This window comes from Electrophorus electricus, chromosome 1 (genome assembly GCF_013358815.1).
Source record: "Electrophorus electricus isolate fEleEle1 chromosome 1, fEleEle1.pri, whole genome shotgun sequence".
NCBI classification, from domain to species: domain Eukaryota; kingdom Metazoa; phylum Chordata; class Actinopteri; order Gymnotiformes; family Gymnotidae; genus Electrophorus; species Electrophorus electricus.
Window position 1 is genome coordinate 1,397,390 of NC_049535.1, and position 21,322 is coordinate 1,418,711.

General features: G+C 46.2%; 1 protein-coding gene across 1 annotated transcript; it reads right to left on the bottom strand.

Moving 5' to 3' along the window:
- Window positions 1-11: 11 nt before the first annotated feature.
- On the bottom strand, window positions 12-11,392 carry caprin1a (cell cycle associated protein 1a). Its single transcript, XM_035523910.1, has 19 exons — window positions 11,278-11,392; window positions 10,130-10,276; window positions 9,562-9,624; window positions 7,939-8,025; window positions 7,564-7,811; window positions 7,394-7,476; window positions 6,361-6,534; window positions 6,223-6,275; window positions 5,982-6,065; window positions 5,692-5,877; window positions 5,506-5,596; window positions 5,369-5,430; window positions 5,087-5,191; window positions 4,855-4,980; window positions 4,362-4,515; window positions 3,396-3,599; window positions 3,184-3,290; window positions 2,744-2,804; window positions 12-1,324 (listed from the first exon to the last, which is right to left on the bottom strand). The coding sequence occupies exons 2-19, from the start codon at window positions 10,274-10,276 to the stop codon at window positions 1,266-1,268; spliced, it is 2,094 nt and encodes a 697-aa protein (XP_035379803.1). The 5' UTR covers window positions 11,278-11,392; the 3' UTR covers window positions 12-1,265.
- Between the last annotated feature and the right edge of the window lie 9,930 nt (window positions 11,393-21,322).

The window sequence follows — 21,322 nt, forward strand, 5'->3', positions numbered from 1 at the left end:
TGCAGATACAGTTGAAGTGTCAGTCAGGACTTTAATCAAGGAAATAATGACAAATTTGGCCATCAAAACCAATAAAGCAGGTTTTGGCTGTCAAAGTGTTAAAAGCATTAATAAAGTATACAGATATTGACAATTCATAATTCTTATGGTAAAAAACAAAATCCCACAACAACAAACCTCATTGGCCAATCCCCTGACAACACACGATGACAGGTCCAGTAGATAAAATCTAGTCCTGGGTTAAGGTGGAACTTTGGAATTTTAATGTGCAATTTTCCCTGATGGCAGAGTAATCCAAGACCAGTCTTTTCTCAAAATTACACATGGAGCGCTTAAAAATCCAGCTAATACACAACAGCCGTGTCAAGCCGTAAACAGAGTGCCAAGAAATCCAAAGTTCATATTGCTGTAAATTCCTGTTTCAATTTATCTGCTACGTAAAGGGGACATTAGATTCCTTGAAATATATTAAAAACATTAAAGTAAGTGTTATTGTGAGGTGTACTATATCACTGAAGTATTTGCACAACATCAGTACCTTTTGTTTACATGTTACAACTGTTTTGGTTACACAGAACTTTGCATGCTTCTGTAAATTTTAAAATTGAGGCATTCCACTGGTAATTATTTTAGTGAAAGTGGCCCATTTTCTTGATACTTAGAGAAACAAACTATGTAACAGTTTTATCTCCGCACATTGGATGCTTTATGGGTAATACTGGGACCATCGTGACTGAGTTTGCAGAGAAATTGTTTGGAAATTTTGTAAGTTCTAAACTGTTTATCTGCAGCTAAATTGTAATTGTGCAATTAACCACAGTTACACTGCTATTCAAAAAAAGTGTAATTTTAAGGATCACTCATTCCGTCACACTGAACATGATGCATAAACTATAAACTAAATGGCAACAAAAAAAAATTACAATACAGTACATAGTTGATTCTTCACATTTGTTTAAACATTTCCTTTGGCTACTTTTGAATAAATCCTTGTCTATTCTGGTCCAAGGTAAACAAGCCCAAACACAAAGGCACAAACTCTCCTGCTGGAGAGATTTATGGCTATGCAACAGCATGTAACCGAGAAAAGAACTAAAAACATACAGTGCTGGATGTGCTATGGCTTCTATCATGTACCCCGAATATTTGTGTCCTTACTGGCTACGTGGACCAAGACCGCTGGAGTGGAGCTCAGGCTGCCACAGGCGAAGAGGGGAAGTGTGAAGTGAGAGTTGGTGAGCAAGCCTGAAGGTCCTGGGCTGGGGTTAGCTGCTCTGCTGAACAGCCACGACACCCATCCCTCTACCCGGCCTGTATGGACGTCCTGCAACCCACACAAATACAGCAGAGTCATCTCATTACGATCATACACTGCCATTTCGCCACTTGGTTATGCTTGGCTAAAACAGATCAGAATGACATGCACAGGATTTGAGATCTACTTACCTTGGCAATCTACTAAATACAGCTCATCTTAGTAAAGATGATTTTATAGTCTGAAAAACGGTCATTGGGGAAAAAAAGAAAAGAAAAGAAAAAAAACTATAGCATATTTATATAAACATATTAAATGTAAACAAGGCAAACCTTAAAAAAAAAAAAAAAAAAAGTCATTAAAACAGGTTTAACATTACAAAAATAGAGATGACATTTGCTTCCTTCTGTTGCTAATTCATTAAATAAGCGTCACAGTATGGTAGCAGAGATTACAGAACTTCTGCAGAACGACATTCACATCACAATCCAAGCACTGTTTAGCTGTTAAAGTTAGAACTCCCCCAGGAATAGATCATTGTGTACTTCAAAAGGAGACCAGAAAAACAAGTTACTTTTTTGTAAATTGTCAGAAATTTGAGATTAACATTCATTTGATGTGGTGTCTTTTTAGGCTAGATGGTACAAGAGTACAATCTTAGCAATTTAGTAGGAAAACCCTAAAGGATTACACCCCCAAGGAACGAACATGGGATCTGTGACATGGGCAACAGCAGCATTAGACACCTCAAGCCCTCACACTGAACACATGATTAACCTGACGGGGCAAGCAGGGCTCAGCAAAAAGGCAGGGAAGCGAAGAGCTTAGCCAGCCAATCAAAGCCTTTCTTAAGCCAGCACAACTGATCACCACACCGAGGCAGGTGTCAAGATCTGGGAGCAAGAAAAGCAAAAAAAAATAGCAGCAGACAAGCTGGTAATGCAACACGTCTTTATTGAAACATTCTCTTAAGAAGCAACATGAACATACAGAGGAAGGGCTAGGGGGATTTTTGATGAACAAAATGGGTGTGGGGGTGCGTGTGTGTGTGTGCACACACCGAGGGGCAGAAAGAGCAGGGCAAAAATAATAAAAAACAAAACAAAAACACTCCCATAGATTGGACCAACAGTGGCAGTCATTTTTTTGCATTTTATTTTATACAAAAAATAAATTAATGAAAATCTTTCAAGTTTACAGGAATATCTATTTGCTTTTAACACAACCTTGCTGAAAAATCACAACATTGACTGTTCCAGCTCTGTATGTGTCTCGGTAAAAGGTCTACGTATATTAATCTGTCAAAGCAGGCTTACTTTACCAAATAAGCCTTAAAATGAAAAAGAAAATAAAAATACCACTGATGTCAAAGAAATAAAGAGTAAAAACATGGTCAGGGGTTAACACATTCTCAGTAAATGAATGTTCAACATGGCCAGAGACACCAACGTTCCCAAAGCGTTTAGGGCCGCATTACTTGAGCATTACCTCGAGAGCTTCCCCTAGACCCCTGGGAGCCTCCTCTCTTGAAGCTTTGCTGATATCCTTCCTGTTTGGGAGGGGAAAACATGAATCAGACAGGCATGTCTGATGGCTTCTGCAGAGACTCATCTCTTCATTATACACTTGAATGATATAGGTGCGTGTGCCTATAGGATACTGAGCACCTTCACAAACAAAAATCCTTATATGGCCTTAATGGTGTCCTCAGATTCTGGTTCAGTATACCAGTATAAGAATTTTTTCCAACCCAAGCACTACTGTTGGTCCCTTTGGATACACGCGTCTGTTAATCCAAGGGTTACGTTTTTCATTTAACAATCACGCGGAACATCTGCGTTTAGACACTGATGGGATAAACTCACACGACCAGGCACATGGACCAAGGAACCACTTCAGCAGCGCACGTACAGGAGTAGGGTGCTTACCCGCTGGTAGGTGGGGCTGGAGTAGTCTCGCGGAGTGCTGAACTGGGTCTGTCCATACCCAGAGTTCGGAGAGTTGGGGAAGGGTGGGCGATAGCCGTCGTATCCACCTACAAACCAAACAAAACCATGTTACCAATCGTCTCTGTAATACACGGAGTCATTTGCCCTTCATGCAGTTACTGTGCGCACGGTGATGGCAGGGCGGCGCCCACCTCTGAAGCCGTTGGACGGGCCGCGGTAGCCGTTCATGGTGCCTCTGGTGCCGCGGGGCCCGGCGCGTGGCACTGCCCGGCTGCTGTAGAAGGACTGTGCTTGGCGGCCAAAGCCGGACGCCTGGCCCGAGGGCGGCTGGGCCATGGACTGGTGGCCTCCAGAGGATGAAATGCCTTGGTCTTGAGAATGGAACGCTCCAACAACTGACACACACACACACACACACACACACACACACACACACACAGACACCTGTAGCAGTTCTGCTGAGCACAGCACTTTGGGCTTTGTAGCAGAGTTTAAAAAAAAAAAAAAAAAGGGGGGGGGGGGGGAGGGTTCACACTAGAGGTTTTGTCCAGACTCAGGGCCATTTGCTCTCAGAGGATTTGGGTCCCTGGACCACTCCTGGACTCAAACAGCTTTCACACTTGACCAATCTTTGGTCCTCCTGAAGTCAAAAGTCTGGAGTTCGAGAACTCTGTAGTGGTCTGCTGCGAATAGGGATGCTGACATCTCCTGGGACCAAGTGACCACTTAGATTTATCGTTACTCAGCTCTTCATGTCTCGTCTCTCAGGAAAAGGACTGAAGTGGGATTTGTAGGATTAGCACAAGGTGACTAAAGATCACGTCTCGCCTTTGTCTCATGAGTGAATGTACTGAGTGCATCACATGCCTCCCTCATACGAGAGGAGCCATTTATTTGCGTGTGGTCCTGTACAGTGAAACGCCATGTATCTAAAAACACTGTTCTGTGCTGCTTGAGTTTTTAGAGCACCAGAAGAGTGATATATGGAATTGCACAAGCCAATCCATGGTTCAGGTGGAGTTCCTCTGCGTGAAAGCAAATTAGCTATAACAAGCCAGCCCCTCCCCCAAACTAGCCCAAAAATCAGTACTGGGTGCAGACTCCAGTATTGGTGAAGAAACCGTCCGGGTGAGGCCTGGGTTCAGGCTGCGGCGTACCGGACTGCAGAGCTTCCTGTTGCAACTCCTGCTGCTCCACCAGATGGGAGGGCTGAGTGCTAAAGGCCTGTGGGTAACTGCTCTGGTACTGGCTGGACAGCTTCTGAGAGTCCATCTCATTGGAAGGAGGAACCGGGGCGTTCAGATTGAACACCTAGATGAGGCACGAACGAAGGACATTTATAAGTCAAACAGTTCCACACCAGTCACCTCTGCGTAATTATAGACACTGATGTTTGGAGCTATAGCTGTTGATCTTTGCGTTATATCCACTGCGTCTTTGTGCTGCAGTGGCCGGGGGGGGGGGGAGAGCCCTTATGAAAGTATGACAAAATCACCAAGAGAGAATCATGCACCAAACAGTCCCACATTGATGTGCAATGCCAGAGCTCACGAGAAGTTCACACCCTTCAGCCAAATAAAAACACAGACATGGAGAGATGGGTATGACCGCAGCATAGTGGGAGCTGGAGGCAGTCCGGTTGAGCCCTACCGTTTGCATGGACTGGAACGGTGCAGCGTTAACGTTGATGCCACTGTGGAGGGGTTTGGAAACGGACTGAAAGCCCTGAGGCTGAGAGGGGGCAGGCGCCGGCTCAGACGACAGGGCCATGGACACCTAGGGAACGGGCAACAGATCAAAACACGCATACGCCCACCCAGCCTGGAGATCCAGGTCTACAGAAACAGTCCTCAGTGCAGTACCAACAGCATGACAAGGCTACCTGGAGGGGGTCCATGGGTTCAGTGGGCGGGCGGGCATCAGAGCCATGGGACTGGTAGATTGGTGGTGTGGAGGAGTATGTGTCAGAGGGTGACACCATAGAAACCTAGCGAGAGCAAGAGAGAGAGAGTCTTCACAGGAGCATCTGACGTCAACGCTTGAGCCTGGCTCAAGCCCAAACACGGTCCAGTGTTTTGCGAACACTAAGCAATTCGTCCAGCCGACTGGCCACCGTGTCATCACACACCTGTTAGACGAGGAGCAGCTCCCAGCTACGACGTACCTGCGTGGGTTCCGCAAGAACAGGAACTGCACTGTGCTGGGGGAGTCTGGGTTCTGTGGGAGCTGACAAATATCACAGGTGAGCATCACACACAGTGTCAGTCATGCTATGGGTACAGAAGGAAAACGCTAGTTTACCTGGGGCGCAGACCATCTGTGCAGACTTCATGGGCTGCGCAGACACGATGGCGGGATCCAGGGGCTGTCCGTCAAACTCCAGCATCGAGTCCTGTAACACGCAAGCAAGGCCAGCACAGTCAAAGCAGACGCAGCGGATGGACGGGGCCAGCAGGCAAAACGAAGAGCTCAACCACGGCTGCTGACCTGCATGAAGTTGTAGGTGCCCTGCATCTGAGCCATCAGGTCCTGCACGGCCTGCTTCCGGACCAGCGGGTCAGCAGCAGAGGAGGGCGGGGGCAGCACGGGGTTGAGTGCTTGCGCCTCAGAGCTGACGAGGGCTGGGCTCACGGCCGGAGGAGGCACTGGCTGCTGAGAGAGGGAGCTCACAACCTGCGCACGCAACCCCACATACAGTCAGGGATGAGAACTGCCATCACTGGCAGGAAAGCAAAGCGATCAGGGACAAACCCAGCTTGTCGAGGCTAAAGGCTCACCTCTGCGCTGACGTCCCACTGCCCACTCTGGTCTTTGTCAGTGCCAGTGTAGGCGGCCTCTGGAATGAACTGCCGGTTTACAAACTGTGACCCCCGTAAAAAAAAATGAATAAAAATTGTGGACATTGGAAACAAGATTTTACCGTGTGTGTGTGTGTGTGTGTGTGTGTGTGTGTGTGTGTGTGTAGGGGACCAAAGGCAGCAAAGCAGCCGTGGACAGGTAGGTTGAGCTGCAGCTCACCTCTGTGGCTTCCACCTCGATGGTCTCCGTGAACTCTTGAGTGACGGGCCCCACTGCAACGAGACGCAGACGTGAGCCTGGACCCCAGAGGAGCATGGGCGAGGAGCACTGCGTGAGCTGCAAACCAGACGGTCGTACCTGGCTCTGCGGGCTGCACTTCCACCTCCACAGTCTTGGCAGGAGCGGCCTGAGGCTCTACTTCCTCCTCCTCCTCCTCCTCCTCATCCTCGCACACCCCGTTCTGGTGCGTCTGTGTCCGGTCAAAGTACCCGCTCAGCAGGATCTTGTCCAAGGTCTCCTTCGTGGCTTTGTCTACAAAAACAGCATCAGTTGGCCTCGTCTTTGTGGGAGGAGCAGACACAGCGGCGTGGTCAGTATGACCAACAGCAGCGTGGCCCAGAGTTTCTGCTTCCCCTGCTTTCACAACGCTGATGAAGCAAAGGGCCTCCAGCAAGGCACTTGATGCGCACACACACACACACACAAAGATCAGTCACAGCACTTTCTCCACTCACGGCAGCCTGCCAGCTCCGTCTAAGCCCCAAGAGCCCGTTCCCCGGCTCCACACCAATGACTAAACCAGCAAAAGCACATAGAAAAACACTGTGCCAAAACAATGTAAAAAGTTGGGGTTTTTTTAATTATATGTACCTCTATCAAGTTAAATAAAGATAAGAAAACAGTATAAAGCAATTATAGATAACCTTCACAGTGTTATAGAACCACACTTAAGCCAGTCTCAAAAAGTTCCCCGTATGCATAGACTTAGAAAAAAAAACAAACAAACAAAAAATGCGTCATCAGTATCCAGCCCTCTGGACATAAAGATTAGTAATTTGTCCAGCAAAAAAATGTCAACTCATTTTTGAATGCAGCTGACACTAGAAGACCAGGGAAGAGGAGCACAACTACAGCAGAAAGGGTTATGGGGCGAGTCACAGCCTAGCCTAACTTGCCCCAGTGCCCAAGTGCTGTCTTGGGTCAGCGGGGTCAGAAGGAGCACACAGCTGCCCCACGGGTAGCCAAGCTCGGGGATCAAGAAGGCTGAGCATTGCTACTCGGGGAGTGGCCTTCTGACAGACGGCATCCAATAACAAGGAACACAAATGACCGATGCGGCATAGTTACCACAGCACCTGTGCTACAGCGTGCAATATGGGATGCAGCTCACATGTGCTTCCTGCCACAGCTTTCTCTCTTCCTTCCAGGAGTTCCCACAAATGCGCAGACGCCTCCTCAAACTGATCAGTTAACCTAAAACAGTGCAACGTGTGAGCATCTCCGCTAAAACAAAACTGACATCATGTGAAAGATGGGGGGGGGGGCTTTTGTAGACAGTACCTCACACTGGGGTCTCGCTCGGGGCCGACCAGCTTGTAGAACTCGTCCAGGCCACTGAGCTCAGCCTCGGTGAGCAGAGGGCCGTCGCCGCTGCTGCCCACCACCTGCCTGAGCTCCTGCCTCACGCGCTCCTCGCCCAGCCGGTCCAGCACGTACTGCAACTCCAGCACAGCCTTCAGCCGCCGCCGCTCCTCCTCCTCTCGCCTCAGGTGCTCCCGCCGCGCCGCCTTCTTCACCGCCTTCTGGATCTGTGACACGGGAGGGGCGGGGTCAGCCAGATAAACGCTCCTCCCACACAGACCAAAGCAAAGTAAGCACAACTGGAGAAAAAGGAGGGGCTGGGAAAGGCCTCGTGTTGTAGACCAGCGTGCTGACCTCGAGATTCAAAGAAGTGAAGTTCTTGAGCAGCTCTCGAGCAAACTCAAGGTTGTGCGATACCTCCTGTGCTTTGGACAAGGCCTCCTACAGACATGAAACAAAGATCAGAACAGAAACACATCGCATGGACTCCACATATGCCAATAAGACACCCGATCTTTCTATAAGCCAACACTAAATATATTGTGCCGTCTGTAATTGATTCAAACACTGGATTTAAAACGAAACGAGAGCTATGAGGATGACCGTGAAAGTGCGAAATGTTGGCTCTGATTGGAAGGCTTATGGGTCCATATAGGGGCGAGACGTGCAGGGCTTGCAGAACATTTTACAATTGTGTGTGACACAAACGTAAGTGACCAACTGACTGCTGAGTTGGTTTCCCCTGAGAGCTATTGCTGAAGTACGAGTCTTGCACACCAAAGCTAAGAAAAGCCAACGAGTGTTGATTGTAGATGTGGCATTTGCATGCCAAGTTTCCCCCAAAGCTGTCTCAGCAGGAACTCCAAAGAAGCATCAGTGCATATTTTAAAAAAATAAATAAATAAAATTTTCCACTTGCCCCAAATGCAGCATGTCAGCCAAGAATTTTTCCTACAACACCAACGCAGCTATAAAGGAAGGGATGCTTAAAACCAGTTAGTGCATTGAAAACTAGAGGAAATGGCTTCCGAAAACTCCCCCCGAACATAAAACAGAATGTCAATATGCAATCAGCAAGCCTTAGATTATGTAACCCCATTTTAGGCGCATCATTTCTTATGTGGCCATCAAGTTTCTTGATGCCTACGGTAGCCCTACAGCCCCAGTTCAAAAACAAAGAAGCTAATTTTGGACCCAAAACATGTCATGGCTGACTACATCCAAGGTAAAAGGGAAAAACGGTACACTTTACACTTTTCACCACACCTTTTAGGAAGCTTTTAACCGTCTTAGCAACCCATGAAACACCAATGTATTAATTAAGCATACAATCATGACCAAATGGGAATTCAGGCTCCTCAAAAGCCTCACAGTATGAAGACACGCGCATTAAATGTTGCATGTCATTTTGAAAACTCCACCTAACTTATGACCTCTCACTACGATGCTTTGAACTGGTGAACTGGCAGGCCATGAATAAAACCTGGCCTGCAAGCAAGTGTCAAACTAGCATAGAGAGAAGAATACAGAAGACCTGCCATACCAAGCAACGTTATTGGAATTTCTCAACCTTCCTCTGAAATCTAGACATCATATTAAATTATAGCCAACACTGTTCTTTAACCTCATTTCAAATTCAAAAGTGCTGGACGAGAGCAGTAGACTATAAAATAAGTCTCTTAGACTCATAGTAGGTCTGCAGTATTTAGTTAAAAATCGCAGTCTAGATTACTTGTGAAGAGTACAATGACACCCAATCACCTTTTAGACCATTTAAAGTGCTCGTTTTTACAATCACTGCAACAGTGCCATCCTTTCTGGAGTAGACCAGCTCCTAACCAAAAGGACTACCAGGGCCCTTTTCAACAGGACACTGCAGGGTCTCAATCTTAAAATGGACTACGCAGCTGCCTGCATAGCTAATTACCTACAAATCTACATAACAGCGCTAAAAACTGCCCATGTTCTTGTACACACCAACTGATCCTGATTTAGGTGTTCTCCTTTGCTCTTCCTTGTCTTGTAGTCTTCCAGCTTGCTCTAAAAATAAGAAACACTTAGGTTAACCGTCAGGAAAAGAATTGCCTGCGTGCTGTTAATACAACAGATTACTCAGCACAGTTTACATGGTTGAGGGCGGGTGGGACAATGTGTAGGAAATACTAGCTACCGGCATGTGTCCTATAATAAAGAAATAAACACAGATACAAATTCCACTGCAAGTTCAGGAGCAGACAGCCACACTTCAAGTCTAAGCACATGCACCAATAACCCCAATGTGGAGTTCAGAGGAGCAAACTGTCAATTAGTCCAGCATTTTCCAGACAGTGTGCTGCAAGAACAGGTGGTAGGTACCGTAGAAAACTGATCTGATTCATTCCGAAAGATTTGATCTAAAGTCAACATCTACAAAGTCTTGAGAACCAAAATCAAGTGGTCACCCAATGGGCATGCATGTCATGAAAAATGTGCCATACATAAAGATAAAGTTGGGAAACCAGACTAGCCTGTCCAACAGTTTCGAGTTCTACAGCGTGAAAACTACCTTTCTCTTTTCCATGTTTCGGACCTTCTTCTCAATGATGCTAAGAACTTGCTTCAAGGCCTCAGATGGAGCTCCTGCCGTCTGAGCAGAACCCAGCTCTGGACTGGAGGACTGCAAAGCATAGTCGCCAACGTTCGCAGATGGCATCTGTACACAAACAGACACAAAATAAAACTGGAGCACACATTCAAAGTTGTAGCGGACCTAGACAACTAAAGGACGGGATATTTTGTGCGCAACGTAAGGACATCGCTTAAATTAATAACGGTCTTTCATTTCTAACGTTCACCTGAGCTAGATCGGTGTCAACATAGGAAAGTTAAACAGTCGAAATATTTCTGTTTATTTATTTACTTACAACCAAGGCCGCTACAAAACAGTTTTCCCTAGAAAAAGGGGTGAACGAAAACAAAAGGACAGGCCAGACCCAAGAGAAACCAGAGCACAACTTTTAGAGGTTTTTAGTGAAGACAGCAGTGTGTTGTGGAACAAACAGTGTTATTCCAACTCAAACCCAAGACTCTGAGGTTGACCACCTAGCTAGTCCCCTCTTACAGCCCGCCGTCCTCCAAACGGACCGAACCCCACACACACAGCCCAACTCCGCAACAGGACCAGACCTCTGAGAGAGGCCGTCCCGGATCCGCCAACAGAACTGCCCTCATTACACAGCATTAGTTCTCCGGGTTAAATGTGGTTACATGTGGAGAAATGTGGTTAGCTCTTATACCGAGACACCAAAACTGTTTTTTTTTCTTTTTCGAACCAGCAGTCAGCTGGATTTCCGTCCCTATTCGGAGCTGGACACGAGCGCAGCGACCCCCACCCGGTCCTTTCTTCTGGGGAACTAGCATTAGCATTAGCCGCTAACCTGCTAACGCCTCAGAGCTCGGTACACTTACAGCTAATCCATCTGCCTTAAGTCGGATATTACTAACTACACAACGTGGACGCGACAACAGTCGCAGCGTGCAGAAATATTTTTTTTAATATAAATGTAATGACTTTAAGAAGCGAGGCAGAAGAATTCGTCAGTCATCGTAGCTAGCAGCGATGCTAACGCTAACATCCTGCTATCTTGCGTGAACTTCAAACACAGCCGCACGACGTACCCGTCGTTTATCAGCGCGCTGCTCGGACTGTCTTACCTTCACGTTCGGTACTGAAAGAGATGTCAAAAGCTCTGTGTTTACTGTCGTGTTCGGCAACCAATCTCCCTCCAGCCCCGCACCCTCCCGGTAACTACAAACTCGCAAACTACGATCTGAGAATTTATATGGCTGAAAGGACCCGCGGGGTTGCTCGCGCTGCGCCTGCGTCCATGACAGGACCTGTGGGGTGACCGCTCTGCGCCTGTGGTCATATCACGAGAAAGGGCATTGTATATTTTTATGGCTCCGTCAATGAATACGAAATCGTATATAGCTGAACTTTTAAAATAGCAACGAAGTTATCGTGCCCTCTTTTCCAATACATTTTTAAAAATACTTTAAAACAAATTTCATCATTTTTGCGGGTGCACAGAAGCAATGACATTCACTGGGAAATAAAAAGAAAACTACATATATCTGCCACTTTATATCAGGCCATATGCTCTAAGAACTATAGCCAGGTTAAGTTATTTGCATGACAGCTATGCTACGACACTACAATAAAGATGGGGGTATTCAAAGGTCCAGAAGAAACACAGCCCTTTGTTCATAGTCAGTGCCATTGTTTCACACGATTTCTGAATATTTATCTTAAATTCCATTGTTTTATGTAGCTGAAATAGTTGAAGACCTTGACAGGCTTTTGACATATTGCTTTAGCATAGACCACCGAACGTCAGTCTCAGTCGGTCACATCCCTGTCCAACCTTATCACTAACCCCCTGCCTGTCCCATCTTCTAATCGCTAGTCTCCAGCGTTTTCTGGAATTGCTTCCTGACTCTGAAATCCCCAACTCCCCCAATCAGACTATCCAGATCTCTTTCTACATTTAAATTTAAACTAAAAACTCATCTTTTTCCCCCTCTTGCATGCAATCTGTCCCAAACCTAGTTTGTTCCATTCATTTTCCTACTGTATCTCTCCTAAGATTATTCTGCCTGTTCTGTTTATTTACTTCTGTATTCTTGGCCTGTATCTGCACTGGTTTGCATAATTTGTTATGCTTTGTGCTGTGTTTATTTTGTGACATTCTCTGTTAAACCTTGGAAGAGTCTGGGTTATTGGAAAGTACAATATAAATCTTATATCTTATTTTTATATATGAAAAAGACTAAGTCACTCCATTATGTTGACGGTCTCTCCTTTTTAATTAAATGAAACCAATCTGCACTGAAAAGTCTATATTCAGAAAGTCACAGAGTTTTCTACATAGCTGAGACCTGGCCCTATGTTAGTGCAGACATACACCCCCAGATGTCAGGTCTGTGTTTCTATATCCTAACTTCTAATAATAGTTCATTGGCTTTTTATTCTTCAGAGTACTAAAACTACTGGTAGACAGATATGTCTTCATCCACATGTAGTACAGTAGCACAGAGAGAGCTGAGTCATAGCTCGTTTATATCAATAACAAAGGTCAAAGTGTAAAACACAGGACACAGACAGCGTACTTTTCTTCTACTTTAGGACACAAATTGTCTTCTGTAGTTTAACTATCAGCAAATAGAGACTTGGTAAAATGAAGAGCACCACAACAAGTTTGTTTAACTCAAAGTACTCTTTTTTGTTTAATGCTATACGTATGGAAGATAATTATGGCATAATTATCATAACCTTTAAAAAATTGTGTAGATGTAGACATGTTTTGAATGCATACACCAAACATACAAGTTTTAATATTGGTAGACATATACTTAAGACATTTTTTTTAAATATTTCTATTCTTTCCTGACAGTTTGGGACAAAACAAAAGCTGTTACAAATTTTCTCCACTGGAGGGCAGTAGAGGACTGATTGTTCATGAAAAGCCATGTCAGCGTCACTACATAACGTATGCTTGCTGTTTTGAGGCTTTTAATATGAGTCATCCAGCGTGAACTTGATTCAGTATAGAACTATGTGGCTTATTTCACTCTCAGTAGGCGACTCTCGGTAATAATAAAATATCATATATCTGTCAACATAGAGATAATACAATTTCCAAGCCCCACAGTATTCTATCCTCTTCAGAAGCACCAGTTTTAAAAGTATATTATTAGTAGCTGTTTTACTGAAATCCCTACATTTGGTGTAATTCTGTGGGAGTAATATCAAATATCAAAATTAATGACTTGTTTGATATATTGTTATACTGCCGTTCACGATTCAGTATGTTGGTTGCCCACAGGCAAAGTTGCCCCACCATTTAAACTGCCTCAGTCTCACCGCAGTATGGAACGGTAAGAGACCCCCTTTGCCTGAGGAGTGTGGAATTTATTCTCATTGACAGGGAGGGGATCACTTCATTTTCTCAGCCCTTGAACGCCTTAAGAGAAACGACACAACCCCCCCCCCCCCCCCCCCCCCCCCAAAAAAAGCGCCTCTGGTGCATGCGTGGCGCTTCACGGGCCCTCTGTGGGATGACGGACGTCTTTCATGTGGCCCTCTGTTCTCTCTTCTGGGTCACTGCTTCATCAGTCAAGCAGGCTGTCACCGCAACGCCTCGGTCTCCCACCTCGCATAGCGCCATAACCCGTCTGCTTCTGCACATGCTGCGATGTTGTTATGGAGATGATATTTTCAGGGGTTGTGTGATGGATCTATATCACTCAGAGGCAAAGGATTCAAAAATACAAAAAAAACAACAACAACAAAAATACCAAACAAACAAAAAAACACCTTCTTTCCTTTCTCAGTAATGTCGAATATAAGTTGGGGATTCTGGACACAGTGATGTGGATAGCTACGATGCATCCATCTCTTTGACAGAATTTAAGGCCACTGGTCAACCAGAACCAGCAGACTAGAAATAACCTCTCACACTGTTGCACACTTTATTGTATGCTGGGTGTACTGTATTAAATACAGATATTTTTCCTGGGCAAACAACCGAGCCCACATGGTGTTCAGCGGCTTAAACTGTCTTTTTCAGAAAGTGTGGGTGGTTTTGGTAAATCCTCTCAGTCGCTCCCTTGTCTTCCATTCCTGCGTGTGGAGAATATTCGGCAGCCCACGGCTTTTATGGCACAGGCGCACCATCGACCTCTAACCACAGTGAGTTCCGCCATATCCACTACGAGACGGTCATACCAGCCAAGCCCCGTCATGTCAGCACTAAAGATTCCCCACGAACATCTCAGCCGACGGGTGTCTCATCGTGACTGCGTCGCAGCGGGTCTGAGGCGTCGCATGGCCCTTCTACGCCCCAGTGATTTATAGCTTTGTTATTCTTCAGTGTGGCTGGGATTTGGCGAGTCACTTCATACGGCAACGTCTCTGGAATAGATGGCCTGAGATACAAGGAAATGTGTGTGGGATATGCTGCTTTTCGTTGACATTCCTCGTTATTTATGAGCAAAATGTACACGTTAAATTAAAAGGAGTAAAATACACACACACACACACACACACACACACACACAATTTCACTGTGGATGTGCATTATGGTATGTTAATTTGATGTATTGACACATCTGGGTACAAGAGTCCATGGAATGAACAGTCAGCATAACTGATAAAGATAAATATCTCGCAAATAAGTGCAAAACCATTTAAATTATCCGCTGGAATTTACAAGGCCGCAGGGAGGAGGGAGCACAGCGAGGCTCATTTCAGATGAGATATAGGCCATTTATTCAAGGCTTTCAGTCAACACTACGCGCAGTAACGTTACCACCCGTATGGGAGCCTTCAGACGAGTGCGGCGGCCTCGGCGCTCCAAACCTCCGTTCCTCTGCAGACCTCCTTTGCTTTCTTCATGCCAGTCGGCAGAAGAGCCTCCCCGTCAATACTGGGACGCCTCTGAAAACTATAATTGCATCCATGGCTGCCATGTATTGGGTTTGCGTGTGAGGTCCCAGAAAATCTGTCGTAATCCAGAGTGGGAGACATGGCGCTAACTGACACAAATAAATGGTTAGCGTTTGGACTGTGAAAGGATCCCGACCACATGAGAGACTGATGTTGTTTGTCTCTGTGAATAGCGGAGGGGGCCAAAAGAGGAAAGAAAGGATACGAAAAAGAAGAAACGCAAAGACGGCGGAGTTGCCGACGCCTCTCCGAGTCGGTGTCTCGCTCATAAGACTCAAAGATGGCTCAGAAATCTGTAGCAGCACGTGGACATGCGCAACAACACACGGACGAGCTCACAGCATGAGAGAGAGAGAGAGAGAGAGAGAGAGAGAGAGAGAGAGAGAGAGAGAGAGAGATATGGCATGAGTGGGAACAGTAACAGAGAGAGAGAGAGAGAGAGAGATAACCGTAACTGAGAGAGAGAGAGAGAGACACAGAGAGAGAGAGAGAGAGAGAGATATGGCATGAGTGGGAACAGTAACAGAGAGAGAGAGAGAGAGAGAGAGAGAGAGAGAGAGAGAGAGAGAGAGAGAGAGAGAGAGAGAGAGAGAGAGAGATATGGCATGAGAGGGAACAGTAACTGTGGGCTCGTACTGGGCACACTCAGGGGCTGTGGATATCCGTGCAGGTCCTCTTGGAGCAGAGAAGAGCAGAGCAGAGGGACCGTGTTGTGTGTCTCCAGCCAGCACGTTTCTGGCTGCCTCTTTGACGCTTTGACAGTGGCTTCGCGTTGGTGCCTTAATGCCTTTATATATGAAGCAGAAACCCTGACTTGTATCTGAACACAATAGCAAGTGCACAGGCCAAACATAAATCAACTCCAACGCCCCCCCCCCATCTCCGGGGTTCATCAAGTATATATATAAACCCATGTGAGTGGTTTTAGTCTTAGCAACCTGAATATAAACAGAACAGAAAGCCCTAATGAACGATGAGAGAGCGGTCTGGTTTTAATCTCTCAGTAATATCAGACGTATCAAAGAGTCCAGGCTGACTCAGTGTAGTACCGTGCACATTAAAACAAAGAAGTTTGTTGTAGTGACAGTTAATTACTGCTCACTAGCACACTGAAGACTTTCCTGAGGAAGAGTGACTGACGGGCAAGCGAATGAACAGACTTGCCACAGGAAGGGCAGTGCTATCTCCGAACAGTAGATGGCGCTAATCTCTCTCAAAACAGGACAGCACGACGGAATGACCATCGCCCGACAGATGAGCTGGGCAGACTGGAGATTTAGGCAGTTATCTATGGGGCCGCACAGACAACGCAAAGGAGTGGTGGGCCCTAATACAGAAACATGGTCGAGCGATGATACAAACTAAAAAAAAAGCGCAGGGATCTTTTTAAAGATCTTTTAAAATTGAAAGTAACTGCTCCTTTTTCACAAGGACAGCCCATTCAGCAACTAGAGCCATAGTTGCAGCAGATTAAAAGACTTATGTAACTAACTGGAAAACTTGAACCGGGAACACTGTATTAATCCACTGTACCACATCAACCCTTCTGTCACGCGGCCTTTGTGCTCTCAAGAGTCTGTGAGATTCACGCTCATTTATTTTTATCTAGACAGAGGGACAGAACAAGAACCAGAGGACGTGGGCTGACTGAGGACCCAGAGCAGTGGAAACGCGCTACCTGCCCGTCCGCATGTGGTCTGCTGTCGCTGGCGACCGGTGGCCTGGAGTCTCTGCAGAGATCCGTTCCATTTCACACCTCAGCAGAGCTGCTGGCGTTTGTCCCCCGAGCACGGAGGGGAGGAGCGGGAGCTTTGTGGTACAGGCCAGGCTGGGATCGGCCCTCAGATGTGGGCCGCTGAGTAATGGCCATACATCCCTCCGCACTCCTCTGCCTGCACACTCGGTGCGTATTAAAGACGTGCAGTGGATTTATTGGTTGAAAAACCACAGGGGCCCCACAAACACTTCAGCCAAAGCCCCTCTCCTGCTGCACTGCAGACCTGCACTGGAATTCACTAGCTGCCCCCCTCCAGATCCCCTCCCTCCCTCTCTCTCTCTCTCTCTCTCTCTCTCTCTCTCTCCCTCTCTCTCTCTCTCTCTCCTTTGTCTTTTCACTTCACTGAGATGAATTCCATTCACTTGCCCCCTCTGACCTGTGGCTCATCTGTACTTGTCTCTATATCTGTGCACATCACAGCGAACCACAGGCCAACGGCTTCTGGCTTCATGTCCATACAGTATTCCTATGGCCCTGTACCTCACATTTGACCAGTGCGATCTACTGTCTGCCAGGTGTATTTTGTATATTTTGTATATAGTCCACTTAATGTGTATTTAGTTCACATTAAGTGGACCATATATTTGTCTTTAATAGCATTAGAGGTCTCTAAAATTCTCCCTGCCTCTCTGTCCCCCCCCCCCCCCCCCCCCCCCCCATCTAGACACAAATCAATGACGAATGACAAGACACAAAATGTTAAGACAAGCCCTCTGGGCTGTAAGGTCATTTGAGGGTAGCTTCACTTAGCTCTGTATTCAAATTAGGAACATACATTAATAATTCATATACCACAACAGGATGACAGAACCGTTCCAATAATGCCCTTTCATTAGTACAGACAGGGCTTAGTGAGATTTCAGTAGGACGACACACTCTTACACTCTAACATTCCACAATCAAATTATAAATTATTCCTATCTCTAATCAGCCATTTCCCAGAGGTACATAATACTACAGCATGTGAAGCCCTGTGTTGTGCAAACACTGGCTAGTCACAACAGAACAGATTCATTTTAATTAAATCTAGCCAATGGGCTGTAGTCTATGGTCCCCCACACAGTGTGTGTGTGTGTGTGTGTGTGTGTGTGTGTGTGTGAAGATGACATGGCATCCAGCCGGATAATCTCCACTCATAATTATCATAGGCATCAGGCACACGTCCATCCACGTGGAGACTCAGCCTGCGTTGTGGTCGACCTTGGAACACACACACACTCTCTCTCTCTCTCTCTCTCTCTCTCTCTCTCTCTCTCTCTCTCTCTCTCTCTCTCTCTCTTTATCTCTCTCCCTCTCTCTCTCTCTTTTTTTTCTCTCTCACACACTCTCTGTCTAGCTCTATCTGTCTATCAATCTCCTCTCTAACTCTCCTCTCTTTCTCTCTCAGAGGATGCAGGGCCATCTGTGGGGAGAGGAGCCTTATTTGGTGCCAAGATTGAAATCAAAGAGAGAAATATTCTTTTCCCCAGGAGGAGAGAAAGACACAGACAGAGAGAGCGAGAGAAGCAGGAGGCGTGAGCTAGAGATCTTCGACCAGAGGAGAATGGAGACGTGAAGATGGAGGTCTGGTCACCAGCTGCCTGAATACAGGCTGTCCTGTTCAGCACTGCTCAGGGGACTGAACACTAACTCCAACACTTTCCCCCTGTCCTCAGACAGCCAGGTGCATCCCCAGGTTGTCTTCCATGGGCACACCACTGCCCAGGCTGAATTCATTCAGCCTACCAAGGATTCCCTCATCTGCTATCAGCTCTGCTATGATTTAATTTACTGGCAATTTATTCATGTCAGTTGGCATATAGACATACTTTATAGTGTAAGTGATATAAACATCAAAGAATGTATGTGAACAATTAATGTTAACATTAACTCTTTGTAGTGACTTTAAGATAGGACTGTTTAGTCAACTAATCATACTATCATTGCTATCATTAATTTTTTACACCTTGCAGTACACATATATGTATGCGTGTGTGTGTGTGTGTGTGTGTGTGTGTGTGTGTGTTAGTGGCTGTGTGTGTGTGTGTTTGTGTGTGTGTATGTGTGTGTGTATGTGTATGTGTGTGTGTGTGTGTGTGTGTGTGTGTGTGTGTTTGTTTGTGTATGTGTGTGTGTGTGTTTGTGTGTGTGTGTGTATGTTTGTGTTTGTGTGTGTGTGTGTATGTGTATGTGTGTGTGTGTGTGTGTGAGAGTGTGTGTATGTGTGTGTGTGTGTGTGTGTGTGTGTGTTTGTGTGTGTGTGTGAGTGTATGTGTGTGTGTATGTGTATGTGTGTGTGTGTGTGTGTGTTTGTGTGTGTGTGTGTGAGTGTGTGTGTGAGTGTGTGTGTGTGTGCGCGTGTGTGTGTGTGTGTGTATGGGTGTGTGTGTGTGTGTGTGCGTGCGTGTGTGTGTGCGTGCGTATGTGTGTATGTGTGTATGTGTGTGTGTGTGTGTATGCTTATCTCCAGTCTTGAAATCTCATTTTAGTGATTTCTCTGCATTGACACACCTTACTAATCCGTGGGTTGAAGCGGACGTGTGTGTTTATGAAGGGATATCACCCCAGTGCGATGCACTCCAGTCTTTCACCACAGGAGTGGCCAGCCCTGGCACAGACAGTGTACTAAACACAGAGTGAACCGCATCGAGCTTTTGGGAAAAACTGAGGAATCCAGCACCACATCAAAATTCTACCGTGCTTTAAAAGAGTTTCTCTCCACAAGGTCATAAAGACAGTCCACGCCTGCCAGATGATTTAAAGTGGTGTGAGTGTGGTTTGCGAGCACAATCTCCCACGTATCCCCCCTTCATCACCAGAGCTCTGGTGTGCATACTTTCCACCGACAGTAAAATGTGGGACGGGTGACTTAAAAAAAGAACACTTCATTAGTGAACACATGGTGAAATGCTCCTTTAATCACCAGCTCACTCTCTGTGGGTGACACAAGCACACCAGGGTTTGACAGTGTGTCTCACTCTCACTCTCACTCTCACAGTTCCAGGCCCCAAAAGAAAAAAACTGGATCAGAACCTCCCGCAACTGCTAAATAAATCCATCTTTTCATTCCTTAAAACAATAAACTGCCTATAATTTCAGAGCCATCACAAGGGTCATGACAGAATCCACTCTCCTTCCTCTGGTAATATACACATCAGTCAGGGGATAGTGCATAGTTGGTGTTAATATGTCATTGCTGTTAGATTCATTCCAAAAACCTGTGACAGTGAGCTTCTGTGTGTCCCAGGCATGCACGCCAGCAAGCATCTCACACGTGTGAGAGCATCATCCTTGACCTCCACTTCCACACCCTCTCACCTCTGCTCTGAGCCGGGGAGAGAGGAGCTGCTGAGTCAGACGCTACGTCCACTCCTCCACCACGCGCCTCCACCACAGTTGGGGCTGTGCCTTCGAAGACGCCTCACTGCAGTGGAGAGAAGCAGCTCCTGCACCCGTGAGATGAAGGAGACCTGGAGGAGCCGTGGCCTCCACCTGAGTGGGAGACAGAAAGAGAAAGACAAAGGAAGAGAGAACGTGAGGAAGAGTCGGTGAGAAAGAGAGAGAAAGAAGAAGAGAAAGAGACATACAGAAGGAGAGAGGGAGAGACAGACCAAAAAGAGAGAGAGAAGAAGGGAGCTTCAGCACCCAAAATGGCTGAAGATCATCCCAGTATAATAATAGACAAGAGCAACTTTCCAAAGCAACTCCACGCCAATATCACACCTGTCACGAAAGCTCACTCCATGTCTTAAGAAGAATCACAATAAAAGCCAACGCTATATCCTCAGACAAAGACAGTGTGGCTTTTATTCCGGTTCCTGTTCTTGTCTAGCGTGACTAGCCGTAGTTTGGATTTGGAGCTACGTGGCCTTCAGACGTGGCACGGTGTGGCGTCTGCTCGGGGTAGGGGGTAAGGGTCTGCACGCCACACTACTGCTGGAGGTAAAGAATCCACACAAACCCGATCTTATCTCCCAGCATGAAACCTGAGCACAACCGCTGCACAGATCAGCCTGGGCCCGGCTCAGAGGGCATTCTGGGAAATCCCAGGATGCCCCCTCCCCACAGTCCCCCGAGCCCCGACCGAGAACCTCCCAGATGTCCAGTCATGTGACAGTATATGAGCTGTTTTCACAGTCAGCTGTCACTCATAATCACAATCTCTCCTCAGGTCGGGTTACAGAGCTCAAGAGTATCTAAGACTATCAACACACACATTCGAAAAATGCCAACCTGAACTTTTAAAGTTCGACTTTCTTCTGTCTTCTTCTTCTGTGATGTTTTAATACCACCGTCATGATTTGGTCCGTTTAACAGAAGATGTTTGTGTGCATGTGTGCATGTGCAAACTGAAATTAATATGACACATGGACATCATGCATCTCCAACATGAAAGCTTAAAGAAAAGTGGTTTTTGATCTGTGATGTCAATGTCCTTTACAGGTGTTTTCAGGTCATAATTCTTTTTCCCCCCTGAAATGATCACCATATGGGGA

Excerpts from the sequence above, each read along its gene's own strand:
- caprin1a (XM_035523910.1), bottom strand. The coding sequence starts at position 10,276 with ATGCCATCTGCGAACGTTGGCGACTATGCTTTGCAGTCCTCCAGTCCA. Across the intron at positions 4,981-5,086 it reads AACCCATGGACCCCCTCCAG|GTGTCCATGGCCCTGTCGTC; the intron begins GTAGCCTTGTCA and ends CCCGTTCCCTAG. Across the intron at positions 3,291-3,395 it reads CCCGTCCAACGGCTTCAGAG|GTGGATACGACGGCTATCGC; the intron begins GTGGGCGCCGCC and ends TTTGGTTTGTAG.